The sequence below is a fragment of the Cariama cristata genome, unplaced genomic scaffold (assembly GCF_000690535.1).
Source record: "Cariama cristata isolate BGI_N322 unplaced genomic scaffold, ASM69053v1 scaffold13197, whole genome shotgun sequence".
In the NCBI taxonomy this organism is placed as follows: Eukaryota; Metazoa; Chordata; class Aves; order Cariamiformes; family Cariamidae; genus Cariama; species Cariama cristata.
In genome coordinates, this window is record NW_009626167.1 from 19,251 (window position 1) to 42,289 (window position 23,039).

Here is a 23,039-nt window from a genome sequence, read left to right on the forward strand (position 1 = left end):
GTCCAGAGCACACGAGATTCTCCTCATAGTATACTGGCCAAGATGGGGCAGAGGGGTCTGCCTGCAGCTGCCAGCCAGGTGGAGAGGAGCAGGATGTGAGTTGCGTCGGGGCTCTGGTTGCTTCCCTGGGTCCTGCACGGAGCTGCTAGTGCTCCCTCAAACTTCTCCTGCCCTACTCCCCTTGTCTGCTGCCCTTCAGTTGGTATGGGTCTGGCCAGCAGATGTGATTGCATGCTCTCTTGCAAAACACGCACAACAAGGACCATGGGTGGGATACAGCACAGGCAACTTTTAGTACCCTGCATATTTTAAGCTTCTCAGGTTTTATGATCTTGTTTTCTTTCTGTGACTAGATGCTAGATTTCTCTGGCCATCCAATTCCTTTGCCATTTCCTTAACGAGTTTTCTGTACATTCGAACATGTACGTCCTGGAACAAATTCAACACAAAGTCCCAGAAGAAGCATTAAAGGTAAGGGTGTCTGGGTGCAGATGCATTTTTAAAAAAACTTTTTTGAAGAGCTGTAGTAATGGTCAAGCACACTGAAATATTAAAATACTCTTGACAGCAGTGAAATGTTCCACGATGTGAGGCTTTCCTTGGATTGGGACTTAATAAAACCTTCTTTTGAGGAGAGATACGTTTCCCAGTTATCTCAGCTCTAATCTCTCTTATCCCTGTGCTAAGATGTAGCTGAAGTTATTTATGATATCATGACTGCCAACAAAAAAGGTTACTAAAGCTATAATGTATTAAAGAGCAATCAGTGCATTAGCTTGTGGGTGAAGCAGAGCAGAACTTGTTCCTTCCCAGAAACGGAGCCCAGGTGCCTTTTTTCTGAGCATGGTGACTTAGGCCAGCTCCATCATGCTTCCTCCGGCAGGCTAAAGTTTGCTTAATTTATTCCTGTATATTACCTCATTTTTGCCTTCAAGGTCCCAATCTTTACTTACTGAGCAGTCCTCTTATGAGTGAGGTGTTTTTTAAACAAAGAGTTCAACAGCAGGTACGAAATATTCAAGCATCCTCTTATCTAAGGCAGAAAAGCAACCCCCTCGAGGCGAGAAAGCGGTCATGTTCAGCTGAGGGACTGGGCTATCAGTGCCAAGCATCACCTCTTAGCTAGCAGACACCGTCGTCTTAGCCCTGGTTCCATGTTTAGGACTTGGAGAGGATCAGAAATGTAACAGCTAGAACTGGGCAAACGAATCATTGAACTTACTCGGGTAATCTGGATGGGTATACCCTTTTATTAATTTACTTGTAATAAACCCACTTTTAAATAACATTTACTGTGTTAATGTGGAGCCTGTTCTAAGGCAGAATCACTTTCCTATCTGGAGGAGGGTTTGGAGAGAAATAATTAAAATATATTTTAATTGCCTTTGCTGAAAAACTGAGATAATGCAGATGAGCGCCCTGGAAGAATTTATGATGTTGCTTTAAGAACAAAGGGGATTTCGGGATTTGAATCCTGAATGGAAAATGGCCTAAGTTCTGATTCTTCTCAATTTGTTCTTTAAAGGATTTCCTAATTAGCTATTTTGTAGAGCTAAGTCCCAATGACCTTCTGAGGGACTAGAATTGCCACTGAATGTCTTCAAAATGGGGTATTTGAAAGCTTCCTTGCTGGCATTTCTGCTGTTCTGTAACCTCTACTCAGATGTGCATTCTTTTTGTTGCAGAATGTAGCTGCAATATTTGCCTTTGCATGATCCATTTGCAGGGAAGGGTGGTTTATCTTTTCCATGAGCTAGCACACAGATCCCACTGGCACACTGCAACTGTTGGTTTTGTTTCTGTAGCATGAGAAGTACACCAGCCAACTTCAAATGAATTACAAAGGCACGGCAATGAAGAGGGTGGAGCAGCCCATGGAGCACGGTGTCTACAGCGAGTCACCGCAAGCAAAGCTGGAGAAGGGAGAGAGGAAAGCAATTACAGGTACTTGCTCGGGAACCAGTTAATCAGGATTCAGAACAAAGCGCAGCTTAAGCACTGCACGGGGTCATGATTCTGACAGTACAGTACAGTGTTGTGGGTTGCATCCAGGAGCAGTTCCAGAAGAGTCGTCTTTCTAAACCTCTGAGTATTCTAGACTCTCAGTTTTTGGAGAGTCAGCCTCCAAAAAAAATCGGCTGGTGTGATGGCTCACATATGCCTTGTCGCTGTGTATGTGCTGGAGAAGCTGTGGGCTGAGCAGGTTTGGTAAGTTCTTTGGCACCTGTCTGGTCTATTTTTAATTTCCTAATCGTGAACTGGTGTTTGAACAGAGACGGTGACTCAGAGTAGAAAATGTATGGCTGCTGTGGCGTGGTGCTGGCAGGCAGGCAAAGAAGCAACAAGCCATTTCTTTCGAAAGCCCTGTATGGTCTTAAATGGCTGTATTTCCTAATGTGCCAGTATGTGGGCTTGAAACCGGCTGCCAAACTGGGAGGCGTTTACTTCAGGTTCACTGTTCCCCAGCTGCAAACATTTTCCATTTGAAAAATTCCTTCTGTTCTCCATTTCTTTATCCACTGCTGCCTTCCTTTAAAGAAGGCAACCCTTGAAAACTTGCTTCATTGCTGTTCCCCATCATGGTGGGCCAAGTCCTCCCCAGCAATCTTGTCTCACCCATCTCACCCAACTCCTGTATGTACCGCCCTGGCAGTCTCTTCACCAGTTCTGCTCAGATATCAGTTGTTGGCCTCCTAGAGCTTGATGATGCACAGGAGGAACAAATATGGTTTTAAAGCATCCCAGTGACAGATAACTGCCGGTGGTGCTCTTGTGGCACCAGGATGGCAGACCGATTGGAGGGCTTTAGGGCTAGCAGAGAGACTGACCGCTGGGTCTGTTGGAGGAAGAAGCAAGGAGGTGAATGGAGGGAAGAGGATGTGCAAGTAGAAGAGTAAGACAGCATCTCGGGTAGGGTGACCTAGAGATAGATACAGCAGCTTTCTAGAAAAGTGTGCAACTTTAGGTAAATCCGTTAAGGCTTCCTGATAACTAGTTGAAGTGGGCTGGCTGACCTTAATCTTCCATGTATTGTCTTTATGAAAATCCCTCTAAGCTGACATAGTGTACTAAAGCAGCATAATTTTTCTCCCTGGTCTCGTTGTTGCCTCCAGGTATGTGTGGAAGCACATGCGTGTGCGCTTGTGTGCTTGACTACCATTTTCCGCACCACAAAAACCTTTCTTTGGGTTGCTTTAGCTGTGTCTGTGTGTCACCCTCCCCCAAAGATGTGGCGTTTGTGACTGCCTCACAAGCGTGCAGTTAAAAGGATGAAGTTGATGATGATTGACCATGTCACTGCAGAGGGTGAGAAGAGGTGAACCTCGCTGACGGGGTGACGTTCAACTGCCTTTCAAGGAGCACGCGGTTCTTGAAAAGCATTGCCAGTACCTAGAACTAGTTTGCATTTACTGGTGCCTGGTTGCATGAACATTCTCATTTTTATTCTTGCCACTTTCCAAAATATGCACTGATTGGTTTTAACCTACATAGCGTAAGTGGTTGATATTTGGAACACCTTCAAAGTCAGGACGTTGAGTGACTTTTCAGCAAGGTGACCCACATGCATGTGGTTCACAGACCTGCATTATGTTTCTGTCATCGTTAGTGGGCACAGTCCATAGGTCTAAGGCAAAAAGGGCTGTGAGGACTTATTGGGGGCCAGTGCTGAAGTATGTCATGTGCAGTAGGACTGACGGACAAATATAAAAAAAAATCTGTGAAGTGCAACTAACCCCACTGAAAGATGGAGGAATTCAGGATTTTTTTTGTTGGAAGCATTTTGCTGGATTGGACTGAAGCCTGTGGAAGCAAGAGAGGGAGTCTGAGCATTAAATCAGCGCCTAACTTTCCAAAAAGCATCTCTGTCACGTGAGCAGAATGATCAGTGGGTCCCTTTTTCATCTGCGATGTGACTAATTCACCTTGTCTTCAGTTGCACACATGGACAGTTTCTCCTTGGTTGCTCGGAGGAGTGGCAGCAATTTAAAATGATTAGAGGAAAGAAGAATGTAGAATTCTTAAGGGGAGTGGGCTTGCTTAGTGGCAGCAGAAAGAGGCTTTGGGGAAAGAGCTGTTTTGCTAAGCCTGTAGGTATTTAGGAATTTGCATTGACTAATTAAAGCAAGGTCTGGGGTGACAAAAGCCTTTAGAAGGATCGCTTCCCAGGGCCTTGGTGGAATAGAGGCAGAGGGAATGCAAGCTTTGAGGGAAGAGGCTTAACAAAACAATGCGAACAATTAGAGCTGCTTAGAAATGGGAGGAGGTGAGGGGCTGCGGATAAAGAGATCCAGCGGAGTGAATGGGTAGCAGCCATTTAGTCTTTATGCTGTTGAACTTGCAGCTTTTGGGTGTATGTTGCCTGTAAGCAGAAAATCATCAGTCTTTATGACATGTTTGAGGCGAGGAGCTTGGTAAGCCCTGTGGGTTGAGTTGGATATAAACAAGAAAAGTGCCCACAGTTCAGCTAGTTAATGCTCAAAATAACCATCAGCTCTCATGTCTAAAGCCCTAAGCAATCAGGAGGCCAGGTACAGCCTTGAACTGAGCAGATTTTAAGACTCACAATCCCCATCTGTTGCTACCTGAGTTGAGGTACTGGATGAGATAAGTTACTTTGTGGTCTTTTGTTCTCAACACATAGTTAATCCTCAGGGTGATCTTAATTTATTTTGTTTTTTAAAGCCCTCACAGGCTGATGGGACTAGATAATGCTGAATCTGATGACTAACCTCTGAATAGCTGCTGCAGGCCTGAGTTTCTGGGGGGGTGGAGGCTGCCAGCAGTGTCCAGCTGAAATGGGCATCATCAACTGCAGGAGCAGGACTTGAGCTTCTCCTGGGATCTGTGAAATACGCTTGCTTGCCAGGTTAGCATCTGTGTCATTAGGGAGCCCTCTCAAAAGAGTGACTGACTTGAAAGTCTTGTTGGTGTCCAGGGCTGAGGTCAGCAGGCAGCGTGGATGGAGGCAGTGGGAGTTGTGCCCGGTTGTGAAGTGGTTTCTATGGTCTTTGGCTGTTTTCCCCATGAGATCATGCTAATAGCTATTTAGACACACAGCTCTATCCTAGCCTTTAATTTAGGGGAGTGGTGGTGTATCTGCTTTTCATGTGAGCTGGGGTGGTAGTACCTGTAGCATGTTAAAGGTTTGACCTTGTAATTGATAGAAATAAATCTGTGATTATCAGCCTGATTTGAAAACCTCTGGGATCTGTCTGTGTCTGCAGCAGGTACAAAAGAGCAGGGCTTAGGTTTGCCATGCACGTGTGAAATAAATGCTGCAGCAAAGAGTCAGAGAATTGCTTTATGGTTATTCCTTCTAGGTCTGAATTTTGTATTTTGGAGAGGAGTTAAAAAGCAGAGATGTAAGGAATTAATTTTAAAATGTTATAGCTAGATCATCTTTTTTTTTCCCCCAAGGCCTCTGCCGTAAGAACCCTACTCTGCATCTTCTGAAGATGGACATTATTGTTATTAATAATGAATCAAAAATGGTTTGACTTAAAGCAAGCTAGATTTCTCATGCTTTTGTTATGACTTGCTGTAGATGGCTTCAAAGCTGCATGTGCTTCTGTCAGCAAAGAAATTTGCTGTCTGTCTCTCTTGTGATGGTTTGAAGCTTTCTGAGGACCTGGGCGAAGTGCAGCCGTCAGTCCTGTCCTGACCACAGGGGACACCTTCAAGGGAAACCAGACCCCCCTGCAGTGGGAGCTGCGTGCGTGTCATGAAAGCTCTTCTGCCTGCTCGCAGATAGAAAGCAGCATTAACACAGGCTTTCTCCTTTCCCTTTCATCACCTGGACTGTATTTCTGGCTCTGCCCTTGTATTGTTCTGTGTGATTCACTTCTCCATAAATATATCCTTTGTATTGATATGTCTTATTTTCTCTTCTCTTGTTGTGATGGCTCTCCTTCAGGTGATCAATAGGTCTATGTTAATTTAACAGGTCACGTTCTTGTCAGACTTGTTAAACAAATGAACCTCCCTTGTTCTGTGCTAAAACAGCCTTCATTTTTTCTTTTTGAGTGGCTGCCCCAAAGACTGAAATCCAGGAGCAGAACATGTGTATGTCAGTGGTCTTCCCTGTATTACATGATCACTGGTGGCTCAGTATTTATCTGGCTGAATGCTTGTGCTGACCTCAATTCGGTTATCTAAAAGGATGGTTTTCGGGCTGTCTGCCTGAATTGATGAGCCAAGAAACACGTCTAAATGAATTGGCACCATCTGGGCAGCCTGGCACTGAGTGGAGAGAGGTGGTAACGAGCTGCCATCAATTGGAGGAAGTCTCATGTCATTAAAATGACTGAGCAGTTAGTTTTCATTGGTGTTCCTCGCTTCACCACTGACTCAGGCAAGCCCCAAGTTTCTCTGCTCTTGCAAGAGCTTTCATCTTACACTAAAATATAACAGACAGGTGGTGGCTTCAGGGTGCTATCCACGTCTTGGGACACAGGCAGATGTACTGCTTTGGATACTGCAGGTCCAGGTTGAGGTTGCTATCCAAAATGCATCCCAGCTGGTGAAGAGCAAAGCCCCCTGGCACAACTGCGTGTATAGCTGTTCCCTGGCCTGCTTCTGTCACAGCCATCTGGTTCAGTCCCCTTCCTATCATGCTTCCCCCCGCCCCTCCCCTTTGTATACAATATTGTTGTGTTAGAGCTGGAGTGGGGAGAAGCATCAGGTCAGTTGTGCTGGCAGATTAGAAGGGGCAGAAGCTTCTGACATGAGCAGGGCAGCAAATTTGTGTAGCTCTTCTGAAGTCAGGGAAATTTTACTTGGGCTTTTAGCAGTAGCTGAGAGTGAGGGTGTCTGTGTCACTTGATAACGTTATTCAAAATGCAAATTAATATGAAGGCTTAGTGGAAACATTAATTGCTCTTAAAATATTGAAATTGTCCCCAAATAGCAAGATACTGACTCCTTGGCTTTCCATCTGTGCTTTTTGCAGTCTTGAAAATGAAGTTCCAGTTTATTGTGGAGGCTGGGGGAGGGAAGGAATGAAAAAAAACCCCACAGAGGTGAGCAGATGTGTTGCAAATGCTGTAACAGAGCACTGCAGGTGCAGCCACGTGAGCTCTGTGCTGTGGGGCAGGAGGGACCTGCTGCTGCCATGCAGTGAGTGCAGCAAAGCGACTCCCACCCTCGTGGCTCCAGGTCAGTGCGCTCTGGCCAACCTGATGTGCACTCTGTAGGTGCTCCTTGATGTGCTCTGGGGTTTTGACTTTGTGCTAGCTTTTGTCAGAGAGGGAATTTGGGGAATTTCCAAGCACCTATTAGGGCTGTTTAGGGTAGTGGGGGAATTTGAGAAGGCAGAGGAGCAGACTCATTATTCTTTATAAATCCTGTTTTTTTCGTTCAGCTTTCCTTGCAATCCCAAAGTTCCCCGTCAACAGAACAAGTCTGACCAAGATTGACTTGCTCCCCTAGCTGCCTTTTTCTTGTAGTAGAAAAGCTCCTGGGGGACAAAGTCAGTAGCTCCTGTGTTCGATATGGAGGTGGCACACAGATCTTGGGGCTGGAGCAGCTTTTGGGAAGAATTCTGTCCTGCAAAATGGATGTGAACTCTCTTAGCTCACTTCTGCCGCTTTGGAAGCAAAATTTTCTTGGAACAGGTAACTAGAACCTTCTGGACTAGGGGGCCTTTGGGACCCTATGAGGGGCTGGGATGTGCTGGAGAGACGAGCTGTAATGAGGCAACTCATAGAATCACAGAATCGATTTGTTTGGAAAAGACGTCTGGGATCATCGAGTCCAACCTTTGCCCTAACACCACCATGTCAATTAGTGCCATGGCACCAAGTGCCACGTCCAGTCTTTTCTTAAACTCCTTGCAAGGTGCAAGTGGTAACAGCACCCATTCTTGGGAAAGATGCCCCTTGTGCAAGAGTCAAATGCGAGATGGTCTTTGCATTTCATCTGTAGGGTAGTGTGCTCAGAATTTTTTCCACTAGCAACTTAAACCACTGATGAGCTTTCATAATTGGTCATATTAATCCGAGACAAGTATCCAAAATCTCATGTGTTTCTTTGGGGTTGAGCCCTTCACTGTCCCCCAATTGACCTTTAGGCATGAGTTACCCCAGACATAGCTGGCTGTTGTTAATGGATTTGTCCATCACCTCAAAGTGGTGTTCTTCTCCTGGCCCTGACTGCCTCTTGGCCATTGACCCTAAGATCAAGACTGCAGTTCAGAGGGTGATAATCCATTGCAGTGTGTGCCCAGAAGAAGTGCCTGATGTTGACAGAGCAGATCCTGTGTGGTTGGGGTGCGGGTGTAGTGGGCAAGTCATGGCCATAGGGTGGTAGAGTTCTCCTAGGCTGTGTGACAGACGGTCTCAGCCTAGCAGAGACCAAACCCTACATTTGGGTGCCTCTGTTCATTGACAAGCTTGTGAATAGGCTTTTTTCTTTCTTTTTTTTTCTTTTTCCTTCCCCTCTCCCTTGAGTGGTTTACCCATCCTCAGTTATGAAACATATTGCTTGGCAATTCCAATTTATTATGATGAGAAATGCTTCCTCCTTTGAACTTTCAAAGGCCGCCTACGTAATGGGAACACAGTTTATCTTCCACGCACTCTAGGCAGAAGGGAAAGTAATACTTTCAGCCTCTTTTGATCCTCAGCGTGAAGGGAGGCAGCGTGGTTAATTTTGAAACACGAATAAGATATCTTGAAAAGGGCCTGTGGGCTGCATCTGTAAAGCAAAATTTTTGCCTGTGGACTGTCAGTGTATGAGCTTATGTATCTCTGGAACTATTCTAGGGAAAAAAAAATCTGAAGTAGCGGCCACTGGGTCTATGTAGCTTTAGAAGCAGCAGGATGAAATCGGGCTTCTTATTTTCTTTGACTTACTTAATTCCCCTTCCTCTCCTGACTTCTCTTATGCTAACGACTACTTTCTGTCATGTCCCTATTAAAGTAGGGAATGCAAAATTGCGTGGCTGTTTGAGGGCTGCTTTACACAGAGCAGTGTGGTTTTAAAACCACAAGCCGAGCAGGAGCTGGCAGTAGAAGCCCAGCTATGGCTCCATAGCTGGAGCCAGGGTTTAAGACTTGGCTGGTAAAGCATGTGGCTGTTTCGGGTAGAGGCAGAAGCGGCTGACAAAGCTGGAGCTTAACCTCAGCACCTGACCTATCTTTGTGTTTCTATCATCTCTAGATGAAAGAACAAAAGCTACTTTATTTGCTTCTCTTAAACTATTATGAAAACATAATAATAATAACTCTACCACAAGTAAATTGAGGTATTCTTTTTACTTGTTGCATAAACAGCAGCAGCCCGAGGCACTGCCAAAACGCAGTCTTGTTTTGTGGGAGACAAAATAAGCAGCAGTGGATCAGCTCCTTTGGGTACCAGTTGTTGCAGTGATGCCTTGATCTTCCAGTGAATACTCACTGAGCAGAGAAAATTGTCAAAGCCTGGCCCTTCTAGGGGAAGCTTCTACATGAGAAAAACTTCAGTCCTACAATGGCTCTGGAATCCACTTGGTTTACTTTAAGCTTTGGAGAGCAAGAGTTTGCTATTTCTTTATGTATATGTAAGGAGGTGGTTTTACCATTTTCCCTAAGTTTGTAATGCTTCAAGAATTTCCTGTTGTGGGATGTGTGTCACTTACGAGTGGGAGTGATGTAGTTGGAAAAAAATCCTTGGCCTCACAACATCCAAGGACATGGTGGGGCAAGAAGGGGCAGAGCTAAAGTCTTCCCAGTTAAGATCAGGAAAAAAGTCTGATTTTCACCTGAATTGCAGGTAAGTTGTAGACAATTTTATTGTTCGTGTTTTGTAGTCTATCCTGCCAAAAATCTTCCACTTGCTGTGAATAATGAGGCTAGCAAGGGAGAAAAGCCAGTATTTGGGAAACACAGCTATGAAAGACAGCGAAGGGAAGTGGAGTCAGCATCTTGCAGCAGAATCTAAAAAAGAAAAAAGGAGGGAAAAAAAGAAAAGCCTGAACATACTTGTTGTTATGTATAATTTGCTGTTGTTGTAACTGCAGGGTAACAGGTACATGATCTCATCTGACCCTGCTGTTTTTCCCTTTTTGGCATGTGGTTGACTTCTGGAACCTTGTAAATTGATATTTTCTGTGTCAAAGTATTTGCTTATCCTCTTCCTAGAAACCAGTACTTACCGCACCCCTCTTTATGGGCAGCCCTCTTGGTGGGGGGAAGATGATGCAAATAACAAGGAGGACAGAAGGCAAGAGGAACATTACTCAGGTAACGGAGGTGATTTGGGGTGGGAGAAGATGGAGGGGACAGAATTTCTCCGCGCTTTTGATCTTTACTGTGTGAAGCCGTCCTGCTTCAAGGCTTTAATTACCACTTTTTTGGTGCTTGTATTTGCTCATTCCTATGTGTAGATTGCTGCTGATGAAACCAGAATAAGGGAAAATGAAAATATTTCCCCTAAAATATCTGAATGTTAGAAACAGCAGTTGTGGAATAATTCAGTATGGAGGAGAAAGGCCTTGCTAAGCTTGTTTGAGACCTGGTTATACAGTAGTGCTGTATCTGTGATTGTATGCAGCCCACCTGAATAAACCATCCACTGTGTCTCCCAGGAGTTTCCTGTCTAAAAGGTGTTAAGAGCTGATGGGTTGACTGCATTTAATTAATGTGGAAGCAATCTGTTTCTCACCTCATCATCCTTGGAAGCCATTTAGTCTTACTACTCCTCTTACTGTGAATCTGTATGAATGGAAGATACATATTTTTTCACTTGTGTAGTAAACCTGATGTTTCTATCAAGAATATAGTTTACTGCACAAAGAAGTGTTTTATTTTGATGCATGTGCAGTGTATCTGTTCTCTAGCAGAGAGAGTAAGTGTCCCTCTAGCCAAAAAGTTTGGGTACTACTGAAAAAATGTGGGTTTATCCTTGGTGTTGTTACAGAATTAGGTGTTGATCCAGCAAAACCATGCATGTGATTAGCTTTGCACACTCAAGCATTTCCATTGAACTGTGGAAGGTTGAGTAGGTGTGCGTGTAAGCAAATTCAGCAAAGTGAAACAGGATCTTCCTTCCAGATCAGCCCAGGCATACAGAAACCTTAAAATGCCACCAACCATGTAGGTTCTGTCAAAACATAGAACTGTGCATGTGTGTGTGTGTGTACTCGGCTCTCTCTTTGGGCAGCAGTGGAAGAAAGGACAAAGTGAATATAACAAATGTTGGTCAGACCGCAGCAGTGTAGTAAGCACTGATTTCAGTGATAAGGCCAGAATACAAAGCTATCTAACCCAGAACTTTTTCTTTAATCCATTTCAGCTAATGTCTGTGAATTTATGGTTTTCTTGCCTTTTGTTTTTTTTCCCTTCCCTTTTGTAGAAAGGTCAAAAGAGATAACTCAACATGAAGAGGAACTGAATGGTAATATTTCTGCTTATAGAGATGCCCAAGAACAGTCTGTGTTTGCCTTCCGGAGAGAGCCAAGTTACTTTGAGATTCCAACTAAAGAATTTCAACAGCCATCAAAATCTCCAGAAACACAGGTCCATGAGATCCCAACAAAGGATGTTGATGCTGTAGTAGCCCCAGTTGTACAGAGTCATGCCTCTTTCACAATTGAATTTGATGATGGTACCCCCGGTAAAATAAAGATAAAAGACCACGTAACTAAATTTTCGCTCAGACAGAGAAGACCGTGTAGTAAGGAACCAACTCATACAGAAGTGATGTCAGCAGAGAGCAAAGTGGCTGACTGGCTTGTCCAGAATGACCCAAGCTTGATGAGACGGCAGTCTCCAGGTGATGATGTGTACAGTACAAAGAGTGACCTGCCTGTTCATGTGAGGACACTTAAAGGTGAGTGAATGTCTTGTCATGTGGACATGGTTCTCTGTTGGCTGTGCAAATGCAGCATAATAAAAGGGGGAAAACCCTCCTTCTGTCAAGGAGAGATGGACTTTAATTATCTCTGCTCCAAATTTGCAAGATGGAGAATATTTCTTTAATGATTGTTAATGGTTTTGAAGCTGGCTAGCAGGCTCTTCACCTGTCCCTGAAGTCATGTGTGTTGCTGGCCTGGGGACACTCTAATCTGGTTCCTCTACGTCTATAATGCCAGCTCAGCAGTAACAGTGATTGAAAAAAGGATTTTGATTTTTAAATATCTAAAATAGTTTGCACGTGGTCAGGCAGGCTGGTAAACGCAGATATTTCAGTGGATTTTCTTCTCTTGGCTTCTCCTAGCTGAAGAAATTACTTTTCTTTTTATCTATACTCCAGAAGAGGCTAAGTGTGGTCATCCTGATGGCTGTAATGATGGCTGTGATGACCAGAGCCACTTGGTCAGGTGACAGAAGGTCCTGACATGGAGACTGGTGATAGAGTTGAGATATACATGATCACCAATGGAGGAAGTTGTTGTGCTTGTAGAATAAGATTTCTTCTCTTAAACTAAAGCTTCTATGAAATCTTGCGCTGTTCAAAATCTTCAGGTTTTATGGACTTGTGTTCTCTTAAGTGTGTCACTGTGAGGAAGTCTTTGGGGATTTTCAAAGATCTGGAGTGTAGTTTGGAGCCCAGTTCTTAGTGCAGCTGGTAGGACTCACATGATTCTCCTGCAACTTTGAATATATTTGGCAAGATTTGGGCTTGCTTCGGTGTTTCTCTTGGGCCATGCATTGAACAGCTAGGAGGAGACCATCGATTGCTGCATTCTTACTGCCTTGCAGGCCTCTGGAGAAGCTATCATTTTAAACTGCAGCTTTAACTGATGAAGTCATATTGAAGGTTACCAGACCTACTTGTGCTTGAGGTCCTTCTTAAATGAGAGCAGTACTTTTTTTTCCCTTAAAGGAGTATTTACTTGGTCCTTGCTGGAAGAAACCTCCTTGTAATATGAAGAGTTTTACTTATTACACTTCCAACTTGCTGGTTTTTGTACAGTTTTTTGAGAAGCCCCTATGGTCAAAAGGTCTCACATATCCAGCCCTGGGAAATTGGAAATGGAACTGTTTGGTTGTTGTTGCTCGTTTCTAGTTCTTCCCAATAAGGGACAGTGTGGAGGTGCCCTGCTTGATTAGGGTCTTATTTTCAGTCTACTGTGACAGAGAGTTTTGGGGTTTGGATTCAGGGGGGTTTTTTTGTTATCGTGATATTGGATTTTGTTGACTTGCTGGAGAGCATTGTCAGGGATAGAAATATGCTTCAGTGGTTTTGCTCTTTACTCTTGGAGAAAACTAGAGAGTTAGGAAAATCCTAGGATGAGCAGCAGCTGCCTGAGCAATGCACAGGAATACTAGACTGACTGCACTTGCCTTTTTACGGTCTATAAGGCATGGAAAGAAGCTGAGGTAATTTAATGCATAATTTGCATATCAAGAAATCAACTCTTTGGTCATTTGATTAAAACATACAGTGTTGGTGGCCTGAGGAGCTTATCCACCTCTGCTTTGGCAGAGGACAGGGTGTCATTTATCTGCGATAGCTGTGTAACATGGTCTTCTGGCAGGGCTAGTTTTAAAGGTGTCTTGGAGGCTACCGCTGGCTGCCTGCCAGGTTTGGGTCTTCAGGATTCCAGACTCCCACCATCGAGGTTCATTAGTAACTTTTGTTCACTTTTAGGAACAGTGTGGTGAATGTAAAGTCTGGTGTCAAGACTAGAGAGTTCAGGACTTAGCAGCTTGAGGGAATGTGCATGGTGTTTTGCTGGGGCATCCATGGGCACGGTGGATGTTTTTCCTTGTGTCCTCACCATTTTGCATTCAGCAGAGTTCTTAGCCAAAACCTTTTAAAAAACTTTCCCGTCTAAGGGCTTATCAGCCCGCAGGGCACAATGCAAAGTTTGCTGGCTTCCTTCATGAGGGTGTTAGGAAACTCTTCAGAGAACTGACTCCTGGGTTGAATGGATTTTGTATTAAATTCTAATCTTTCACAGCTAACTCGAGGTAATAAATGATCTTCACCCATGTGTCTGGAGAACTTGCAAAGTAGGTTTGAGCAGTTTTCCTTTCAAACATGTGGTATTTTAGCCAGTATATCTTGCTGCATATTACAGTCTAGAGCGCAGAGACCTCTTTCCCCGTTCTCCCGATGACAGGTTCCTGGTCGTTGACTGAATCGTGTTGTGTGCCTTCACACCCGTTTCCTTCTCCAAAAAAAGGTTTGTTTTTTGTTTTACTTTTACCTTTTTGTTTTACTTTTACCTTTTTTTTTTTTTTTTTACTTTAACTTACTGAGAGTCCTGAACTAAGGTGCTGAGGGACAGATGTCACTGATACATAGAGAAAGTTGTAAAGATGGTTATTGCTAACGTAAGTGAAAATAATTATAAACTTACTTTAAGCTTAATGAACTCTGTAAGTAATGATTTAACCTTTGCTTGGCTGGTGATAGGATGGTGTAACTAATGGGGATGTCATGGTATGATTCTTAAATCTCCAGGAAAAGTAGAGAATCCTGCAAATTTGCTTTTCTGTTAGCTTCTGGTTTATTTCCACCCTTGTAGAGGTGGGTAACATGGGTGCTCAGAGGTACATGCACTCGTAACGCACTGATCTGGTCTTTCATCGTGGGGATTTGGTTTCATGAGATGCAGCGCGCAGGGTTTATTTACTGATACTGCAGAGATACTTCTACTCAGTAACAGAGGGAACCTAATGAGGTGATCCTGGACTACAGTAATTGGGCAGAACGGCAAAATAACATAATTTTTATTTAAATGGAAAAAGAGAAACAAAATATTGGATGTCTAAAACGATCAGCATTACAAAATCAGAAACCTTTGGGGTTGAAATGATTTCTTGAATTGTTTTTAATAACTTGATAGCCAAGCAGTTGTGAAAAGTGGGGTCAGGAAGCAGCTGCCTTCTCTTTTATTTCCTCTGATGGGATGCAATTCCCTGTACCACAGCAGATGTCTTTGGAGTTATTTAATCCTATGGGATTTTTTCTTTTAACTGAAATGATAAATTTCACCTGGGAGGTAATGGCAGGGCCACAGCAACTGAGAATATGAAAGTCAAATCTACATACCCTGTTTCCAGGCAATAGGCACGAGGATGGGACACAGAGCGACTCTGAAGATCCTGTGGCGCCCAAGGCAGAGAAGGAGACGACAACGGGCAGCGAACGTGCGACGGAGCAAACCAGGCTGCAGCGTCAGATGAGACGTGATCCCCACGAGATGCTGCACAACAAGCAGGCCTTCGTCATCGAGTTCTTTGAGGACACGCCACGGAAGAAGCGGTCACAGTCCTTCACGCACAGCGCTCACTCCTCCCAGAGCGACACCGATCCAGGGCTGAAGACCAAGGCTGAAAAACGCAAGAACGCGTTGCCGGCAGAGAAGCTGGGAAATGCAGTACCACCATCCCACCTTGGGGCCCAGGCGGGCAAACCCAGTAACAGCTCTTCCGGGACCCAAAGAACTAGCTCCTTCAAGAGGGAGAAAACGGAGGATCGGATCAATTCTTCATCCTCCTCTACTTCCAGAGCATCAGCCAAAACTTATGGGAGCATTGGGAGGAAGTCTAAAATGGCTCAGGATTTTATGGCCGAGTACTTGCGGGAGACTGCTCAGTCTGGGAAGCCAAGCGCTGAGAAACCAGCACCTCTGCCCATGCCGGTAGCTCCACGCGTGATTATATCGTCAGAACCAGAGCCTGCCTCTGCTCCACCTCCGGAGGTAAAGTCTGCCCAGGGCAGGAGGAATGATGAGGAAGACAGCATAAGCGAGACGGGTACATACACCATTGAGACCGAGTCGCAGGATAAAGAGGTGGAGGAAGCACGAAAAATGATAGATCAGGTAAATGCTGCTCTTCTGTGCTTGGCCAGTGAGCTGAAGGCATGGGCTTCTGCACCTTGTTCTGGAGGGCCTAACTTTATTAGGTGGTGGTGTGAAGGACTGTTCCTTTTTGAATTGGGTGCAGCAGGGCTTTATGGTTAGGTCTGGGAAATCATCCTGGGTGACCTGTGTTAAGGATAGGCCCCAACAAACTGTGAGGCTGGTCTTTAAAAAACTCCAACAAAACAACAAATTTATAAACAAAGAAAAAAACTGCAGAGTTCAAGAAGGCAAGGTAAGCCCACAGCAAAGAGCTGATGTGCTTCCAAAATGGGATTTGGATGCAAAAGTGCAAGAGTGGGCTTGCTATCTGTTTAGAGGAAAGGCAACAACAGAATAAAGATCGGGCTGATCCTGCCGAGAGCTGTGGCTGGGAGCAGCTCTGCTGTCTAGGATGGGTCCCAAGCCTCTGCCTTGGCATTGCACTACCTCCTGACTGCTGTTACAAAGATGGGAGCTGCAGCCCATCACTGATGCAGCATCCTGTGGTAGGCCAGAGGGAATGGAGGCCAAGGGCTGGTGCTCTTGATCCTTCGCAAGCGTTAGTGGTAGGTAGTTCAGTATTTGGCTGTGCTTGGTTAGAAAAGGGAGTGCTTGCTGGCAGGGCAAGTGGCAGCTCCTTGGGATAGTGAAGGGTGTGGTCTAAGGCAGAGGCAATCCTAGGTGGATCTGTACTTGTTTGGATTTTGCAAGGTGAATGATAGCCTAGAAACAAAACCCCAGAGATGAGGGAGAGGCTTTAAAAAAAACCACCCAACTAAGTAACCGCAGGGCAAACCAAAGTTTGGCTGATTTTCAGGTTTAACTCTCATCTGCGGTCTATTATGAAAACAAAACTGGCAAGTTGCTATGAAGATTTAGTGAAATGTAGGCAGGAGGATGGTGAGGTTTAAAGGAAGCCTTAATTGAACCTGGCTTTAGAACTTTGTATACAATGTTCTGTAAGCTTGAATTTATCTTCCCTCTTTTGTTTATTTATTACATTTGTTCCTTACATGTTGTTTGAAAAGCTATCGGAAGCTTTCAGGGCAGGGTGTTTTAAGGCACAACGAGGCCCTAGTCCTGACATTAGATGGTTAATTTTTCTGGTGGGGAAATATGAGGAAAAATGCCACAAAAATACAATTATTTCTGGGGGGTAGTCTTGGCAGGTATGTGACTCGGGCAGGCAAGCTGGCCAAGTTCTGCTCCTCACTCTGCTATAGACTTGGTGCAGTGCAGACCTGCCACTTGGGAAACAACTAATAACTGGGCCTTCGTGTTTCTGTCCAGGAAGAAAGATGATATAAATTCTGAACTTGCCGAGGTTTTGAGATGATTCTTCTTTTTATTCCCCCCACCATTGCACACACACTTTTTCTTCATAGAAGTGAGAATGGAGGACTCTATGGCTATTGCTGCCCAGCCTAGGCACCCTCATCTTCCTCTGAACTACTTGTAGTCAGAGAAGAGAAACAAGTCCTTCTGAGATGTGGATCTTGGTCACTCCCCTAGGAAGGCCTGTTTATCTCCAGAGGGAATCTGGCCAACTAGTTCAAACACTCACCCATCTCGGAAGTGCATCCTTTCCCAGGTCCTCACGTGACAGTGCAAGGCTGCTCTGCTCAGCCCACTCTCTGCTACAATCTATGAAAGACCCTGGAGATGGAGCTTTCCCTTTTTTTTTCCTAATTCTTCATGAATGAGCAGGTAAATAGCTTTCCTGACACTCATCCTAAATTTCTCAGGGCTGAAAAGAGACTCCTTTTCAGTGAAAGTTATTACTGTTAAAGGCAACAACACACCGAAATAATGAGGGAGAGAGGAAAGGTGGGCATGAGTGGGATTCCATGAATAAGTGTATTTAAAGCTGCTGCTGTGGAGTACGGAAGAAAAAGTTTTACATAGTTTGTATGGAAGCGTTGGCAAGTGTTTCTGGCCCTCTAGGATCATAGTCTGTGTGTGACTTATGCTTCGTGGATTTGGATTTTAGGCTAAAATTTTTTCTATTTTCTTGGGTTTTAATCTTTGCCATGCAAACAACTTTTCAGGTTTTTGGTGTTCTTGAGTCACCCGAGTTTTCCAGAATCTCTTCAGCCTTTAGACCAATAATTAAAGGTGAAAAAGACGACTCCAGTTCTCATCAACATCTAATCAGTGAAAATGGCACTAGTCAGAAGTCACCCTTGCTCCAAGCATTTGCCTCAAAAGCTGTGAGTGGGTCTCAGGCTGATGCGCAGGTATGGGCAGTCCAGGTGGATTTGTTGGGATAATGGAGGTGTAGATGGGTTTTCTGTCTGGATGGAGATGTGATACATAGACTGATTTCCATTTTGAGGAGACTGAGTGATGTATGTATGAGAGGAGGGATTTTGTGGCTAGGATTTGGTTTACAAACCCTCTTTCTGACACCAGCTTCCCCACCTTGTTGTAGATGTCTGCAGCATCTCAAGGGAGTCAGAAGTGGGTGTCAAGGTGGGCAAGCCTTGCGGACAGCTACTCCGACTCTGGATCTGTTTCTGGGCAGGGTGATGGAGCTGCAGGTAAGTCTCATCCTGACATTACTGTTTAAAGATGGCTGAATCTAAGCCAGGATGATATGAAAAGCAGAAATTAAGGGCTTCTGTGCAAAATAAGTTACCTTCTTGCCATCAACATCTATAGATAGATTCAGTAAAGATTAGAAGAAACCTTTGTTTTGTGGGTCATTGCCACTGTTTTCACACCGTGAGACTTTCACACTTGAGAACCTGACTCCCAGAGTGTTTGGAATATTACCATAGTCAAATAACCAGTTTTCCTGGTATTTAAAGGCGGCTCTTTCTATGAAGTGTGTCCATACTGATACGCTGGGGCGGTGAGCCCTAATTCAGAGCCTCTTAATTGTTATAGGGTCTTTCTCCTGAGACTTTGCTGTGGGATATGATTATATGAGAACCTATACTGTGAAAAACCCCATCTATTTAGTCAAATGGGCTATGTTGTGTAGAGTGGCTTTTAAAATACTGCATCACTGCAGTGGTTTGTCTGGTGGCTTTTCATCTCATTCCTGTGGCCTGATTTATGGTAGAGAGATGCCAGCAATGCTGTTAGCCTCCAAAGTATGTGCTTGTACTGAGAGGTATATTATGAGACAATGAATCTGAAATCCTACCTTGAGAGAGAGAAGGTGTTGAGCACTCTGATTCAGCAAAGGAATTAAGTATAGTGTCTGCTTTGATAAACCTGAGGGAGCAAGCACTAGCCAGGCCCTATTGATGTTCATATTGCATAAAAGCTGAGTTCTAAGCACATGTCTTGTGAGTGCTTTTGTGGACTTGCACTTTGCAGGATCAAACTCTTCCTAAATAAGTGAGTAGTATAGTTGTACAACGGTTGATTCTTGTCCACTTGACTCTCTTCAGAAACTGGTGTAGCCCCAAAACCTGGGGAACCGGAAAACTCTGTGCCCTTGAGAACAAGACGCCTTCTTCCCCAACTCCCACCAAGTGATAAATCGGACAGCCCCACACCCACGGTCCTGGTTTGCCAGGAGTCCTTTTCTGAGGTTACCAAGCGGACCATCGTGAAGGACCGTTGCGTGGAAGCTTATGGTGATCCCAGCAGCCGTCTCTTCATCCAAGAAGACTTGGATCCGGATAGCCTCAGCGATGCCAGCAGATCTGATGATGGCTTCAGCACGGAAAAAGGCAAGAAATATAAAGAGAACAATAAAATGCTAGAGCAGATGGGGGAAGACACAAGATCAGAGAGTCGGCAGCCAGGAGCCTCCAGGGTCTCAAATGTGAGAGCTGTAAGTGAGCCAGTTTCTACTTCGTTCTACATTGGTGATGACAGCAACGATGTGGGGATTCCCTCCAAGCGCTCTCTGAGCGTGTCCCATGCACGAGCAGACAAAGACAGCAAGGATCAGGAGTTTTCCTTCAAGTCTTCTGGCACACCAGTTCCTGGAAAGCCACTGGTCAAAGATGTTAGTGCCTACATAAATGCAGCTGGAAAAGTCGTTATTTCCCTTCATCAGGGTCTTCCTCAAGATCAAGAAAACGTGGCAGGAAAGGAAACATCATCTTTTGTTAGACAGGAAAGTTTTACCAAAGATAAATCGAGCAGTGGTGTTCCTCAAAATAAACTCCCGCATATTTCAAGTCACCCTCTACTTAAGGATTTAGAGACTGTTCGGTCAACTCGTATGAACTTTGGTCAGGAGACTCATCTTCTCCTTAAGGACACTGAAACTGCTTTGGCAGCACTGGAAGCCAAATTACTTGGTCAAAGCCAACAACTGGAGCCCTCGGAAACTGCTGGTCAGCTGGAGGACTCCTTGTCAGGGGACTCGGACGTGGACACTGCCAGCACGGTCAGTTTGGTGAGCGGCAAAAACATCCCGACAAGTGCCCCGAAACGCAAAGCGGTCGTGAGCTTGCAGAAGGAGAAATCTTCCTCCACGCCGTCCATCCAGGACCAGTGTGGACCGCCCAGCGCTCGGGACAGGCTGACGGAGAAGCGGAAAACACAAGCACCAGAGGCATCAAACCGTGCAGAGGCTGCCAAACGCTTCCAGATGAAGCGGAGCGCTGGGACTCGAGGATCACTCGACTTCACGGATGACGAGAGAAGCTCGAGCTTGCCCTACTTGCCAGTCCCCGACGCGGTTGTGTCTGACCATGAGCACTCAGTAACCCGGCCGATTCCCAGAAGAAAACCTTTTACTCAGGCCACCAAGGAGGACCACAGCAAAACAACCTCAAATGTGCAGAAAATCCAGCAAGTTCTCACCCGCTCCAACAGTTTATCCACCCCACGGCCCACAAGGGCTTCGAAGCTACGTCGTGCCCGGCTCGGAGATGCTTCGGACAACGAATGTGTTGATACTGAGAAAACGGCCTCCAACTCTGAAGCCACTGCTCCAGGCCCCAAGCAGTCCACAGAGACAAAGAAACTCTCCCGGCTGGACATCCTTGCCATGCCGAGGAAACGAGCAGGTTCGTTTACGGTGCCCAGTGACTCTGAGACGGCACAGCCGAGGACGGGGTTTTCGGGCCGGAGTGTGGAGTCCTCTCGGAAGACGGGTGTTTCGGAAGTTAGAGCCGCAGCAAGGAAAACGGCAGCCGCTGCCTCTGTGAAGCAGCCTTTCAGTAGGACCCGTTCAAGCAGTGTCAAGTATTCCTTCTCGTCCAGTAAGTGCTCGTATTTTATGTTTCTTCTTTGTTCCTCTCCTCCTGATTTATAGGCTTCACATGGTTGCCAAGGACTGGTATCTCAGTAATGCAAGTGCTGCATCAGCGAATACAAAAGTCTGCATTAACAATTGGTATGGAGGTTGAGATTTCCTGTGAGTTTGGAGACAGCAAAGCATGTCTCATACCCAGTGAGATATTATTGTGGTGTTGTCTGTGAGGATATTGCAAATAGCTATTTTTCTTTTCCTTTTTCCTTTTTTTTTTTTTCAGTGACTTTGATTTTTGAACAACCAGTTGCCATTTGACAGGAGCATGTTAGCCATTTTTCTGTTAAATGGGTAGAATTTGATGCCTTTCCAGTGCTACAAGGAATTCTGTTCTGTTTTTCTTTGACTTCTAAAACTCAAGGTTTGCTCCTAGAGAGCTTATAACGGTGTTGATGACAGCTGATGTCCAAGGTGGCAGGTTTGAAGGCATCTGAAACAGGGGAACAGGAAATAAATGTCCCTGCGTTGTGAGGGCTGTTCCTTTGTTCTTCCTGTAAATGCAAATGTGGAGCTGGACACTACACGTTGATTGCCTCAAGAGATTCCCACTGCTGTGTATTTTCATTCACTTTTGCCATAGGTAAGGCAAGTGCACAGTCATGTTTCCCACGAGGTGCGGGTTTAGGGGCTGTCTTGCCCTGTAGCTGTACACTCAACAGACCCTTGCAATATCAACATTTGTCATAGAAATCAACCTTTAATTAAGAGGTGGGGACAATGCAGATGACAACTCTAAGATGGTAATTGATAATCAGAGATTGTCCTCGACACCTTTGGTCTAGGTTGTGCTCTACGCCCATAGTCCTTGGCCACCACGGATGTGGCAAAACAGATCTGTTTGCTCAGGTTTTTAGGAATGATGGGGGGGCCAAGGGGACAGGAAGAACCCTTTTGGCGGGGTTTCTCAGGTCTGATGAGAGGGATGGTATTTTCAGCAGATTGGTGTTTTTGTAAGGGGACTTAGAGTTCTGGATGTGTCCTTTTCATAAATTTTCATACAGTTGAAATAATTATCTGTCTTGCAGTATTCATTTTTATTGCATGCTAAAAATGTTACTTGCTGCTTGTTTTGATTTGGATTGTTTTAGTGTATCCAGCTTCCCTTTTATTTTAATGATTTTTTTTCTTACACGTTTGTATATGCATGTAAATCAGAATGTGAATAAGCTAAAAGAGTATGTACAGTCTCTTCTCTTGCCTTTTTTGAGATGATGCTATTACTGACTTCTTGTTAAACAATAACAAATTCAAAGCAAAATAATGTGGTCAGAGTTTCCCAAACAGGAGGCACTCTTTGCACTCTCTCTGCCTTTGGACCACAGACTTCAAATCATTTGGAGAAAAATGATAAGTGAAAATGAAAGTTTTTGGTTTAAATGAATTGGTTTTTGGTTTCCAGAGCTCTGTAGCAGCATGCTAACACCTTTCCTTGTCCATAGTTGCAGCAGATGATCCTAATTATTTGCTCTTAAAATACTAACCTCCTAATTCCTTGATAGGATTGTGGACATTGCACAAGCTCTAACTATACTAGTGTACTTCATGCTTCATTGTGCTGTACCAAGTGTTTGATGCATGTTCCTTTACTAATGCTATTATAGATATACTGAATCAACACCTAGCACCCCATTCCTGGAACAAAAGTGAAATGTTGATAAACTGAACTATTGTACTGTGCCATCAAGACATTTTTTAGCATGATAAAATAACCCTTGAAGGCATTGGGTGTCAAGCCTTGGGAGTAAGGAGACAGATGTGGCTGATTTATTCAGGGATTTCTTAAAGTGTTTAGCTAACCATAGTAGTTTCAGACTTTCTCAGGGGGAGAAAGTTGATCTTGCTAACAGGGGAACAGAATGAACTGTCTGGCCGTGAGACAAGAAATGCCAGTAGATTGTCAGGCCATCTGAAGTAACTTTGTGAAATGCACGGATAACATCATCATAATCCAAGTTGCCAATTCTGAAAGCTAAGGACCTGTCTCCCCTGCTCCTCTGTGTACATGGTTTGTTTACTCAGTGTAATTTGAATGGTACT

The 23,039-nt window shown here is 44.6% G+C and overlaps 1 protein-coding gene across 1 annotated transcript in view; it reads left to right on the plus strand.

Annotated features, from left to right (window-relative positions):
* Positions 1–23,039, plus strand: part of CEP170B (centrosomal protein 170B) — a 53,992-nt gene that overhangs the window by 18,146 nt on the left and 12,807 nt on the right. Inside the window, exons 4-11 of the mRNA XM_009703913.1 lie at positions 413–471; positions 1,806–1,944; positions 10,119–10,220; positions 11,332–11,808; positions 14,994–15,757; positions 17,827–18,015; positions 18,210–18,318; positions 19,180–20,952. Of these exons, the coding sequence (XP_009702215.1) occupies positions 413–471; positions 1,806–1,944; positions 10,119–10,220; positions 11,332–11,808; positions 14,994–15,757; positions 17,827–18,015; positions 18,210–18,318; positions 19,180–20,952 (3,612 nt within the window). The remainder of the gene's footprint in view (positions 1–412; positions 472–1,805; positions 1,945–10,118; positions 10,221–11,331; positions 11,809–14,993; positions 15,758–17,826; positions 18,016–18,209; positions 18,319–19,179; positions 20,953–23,039) is intronic.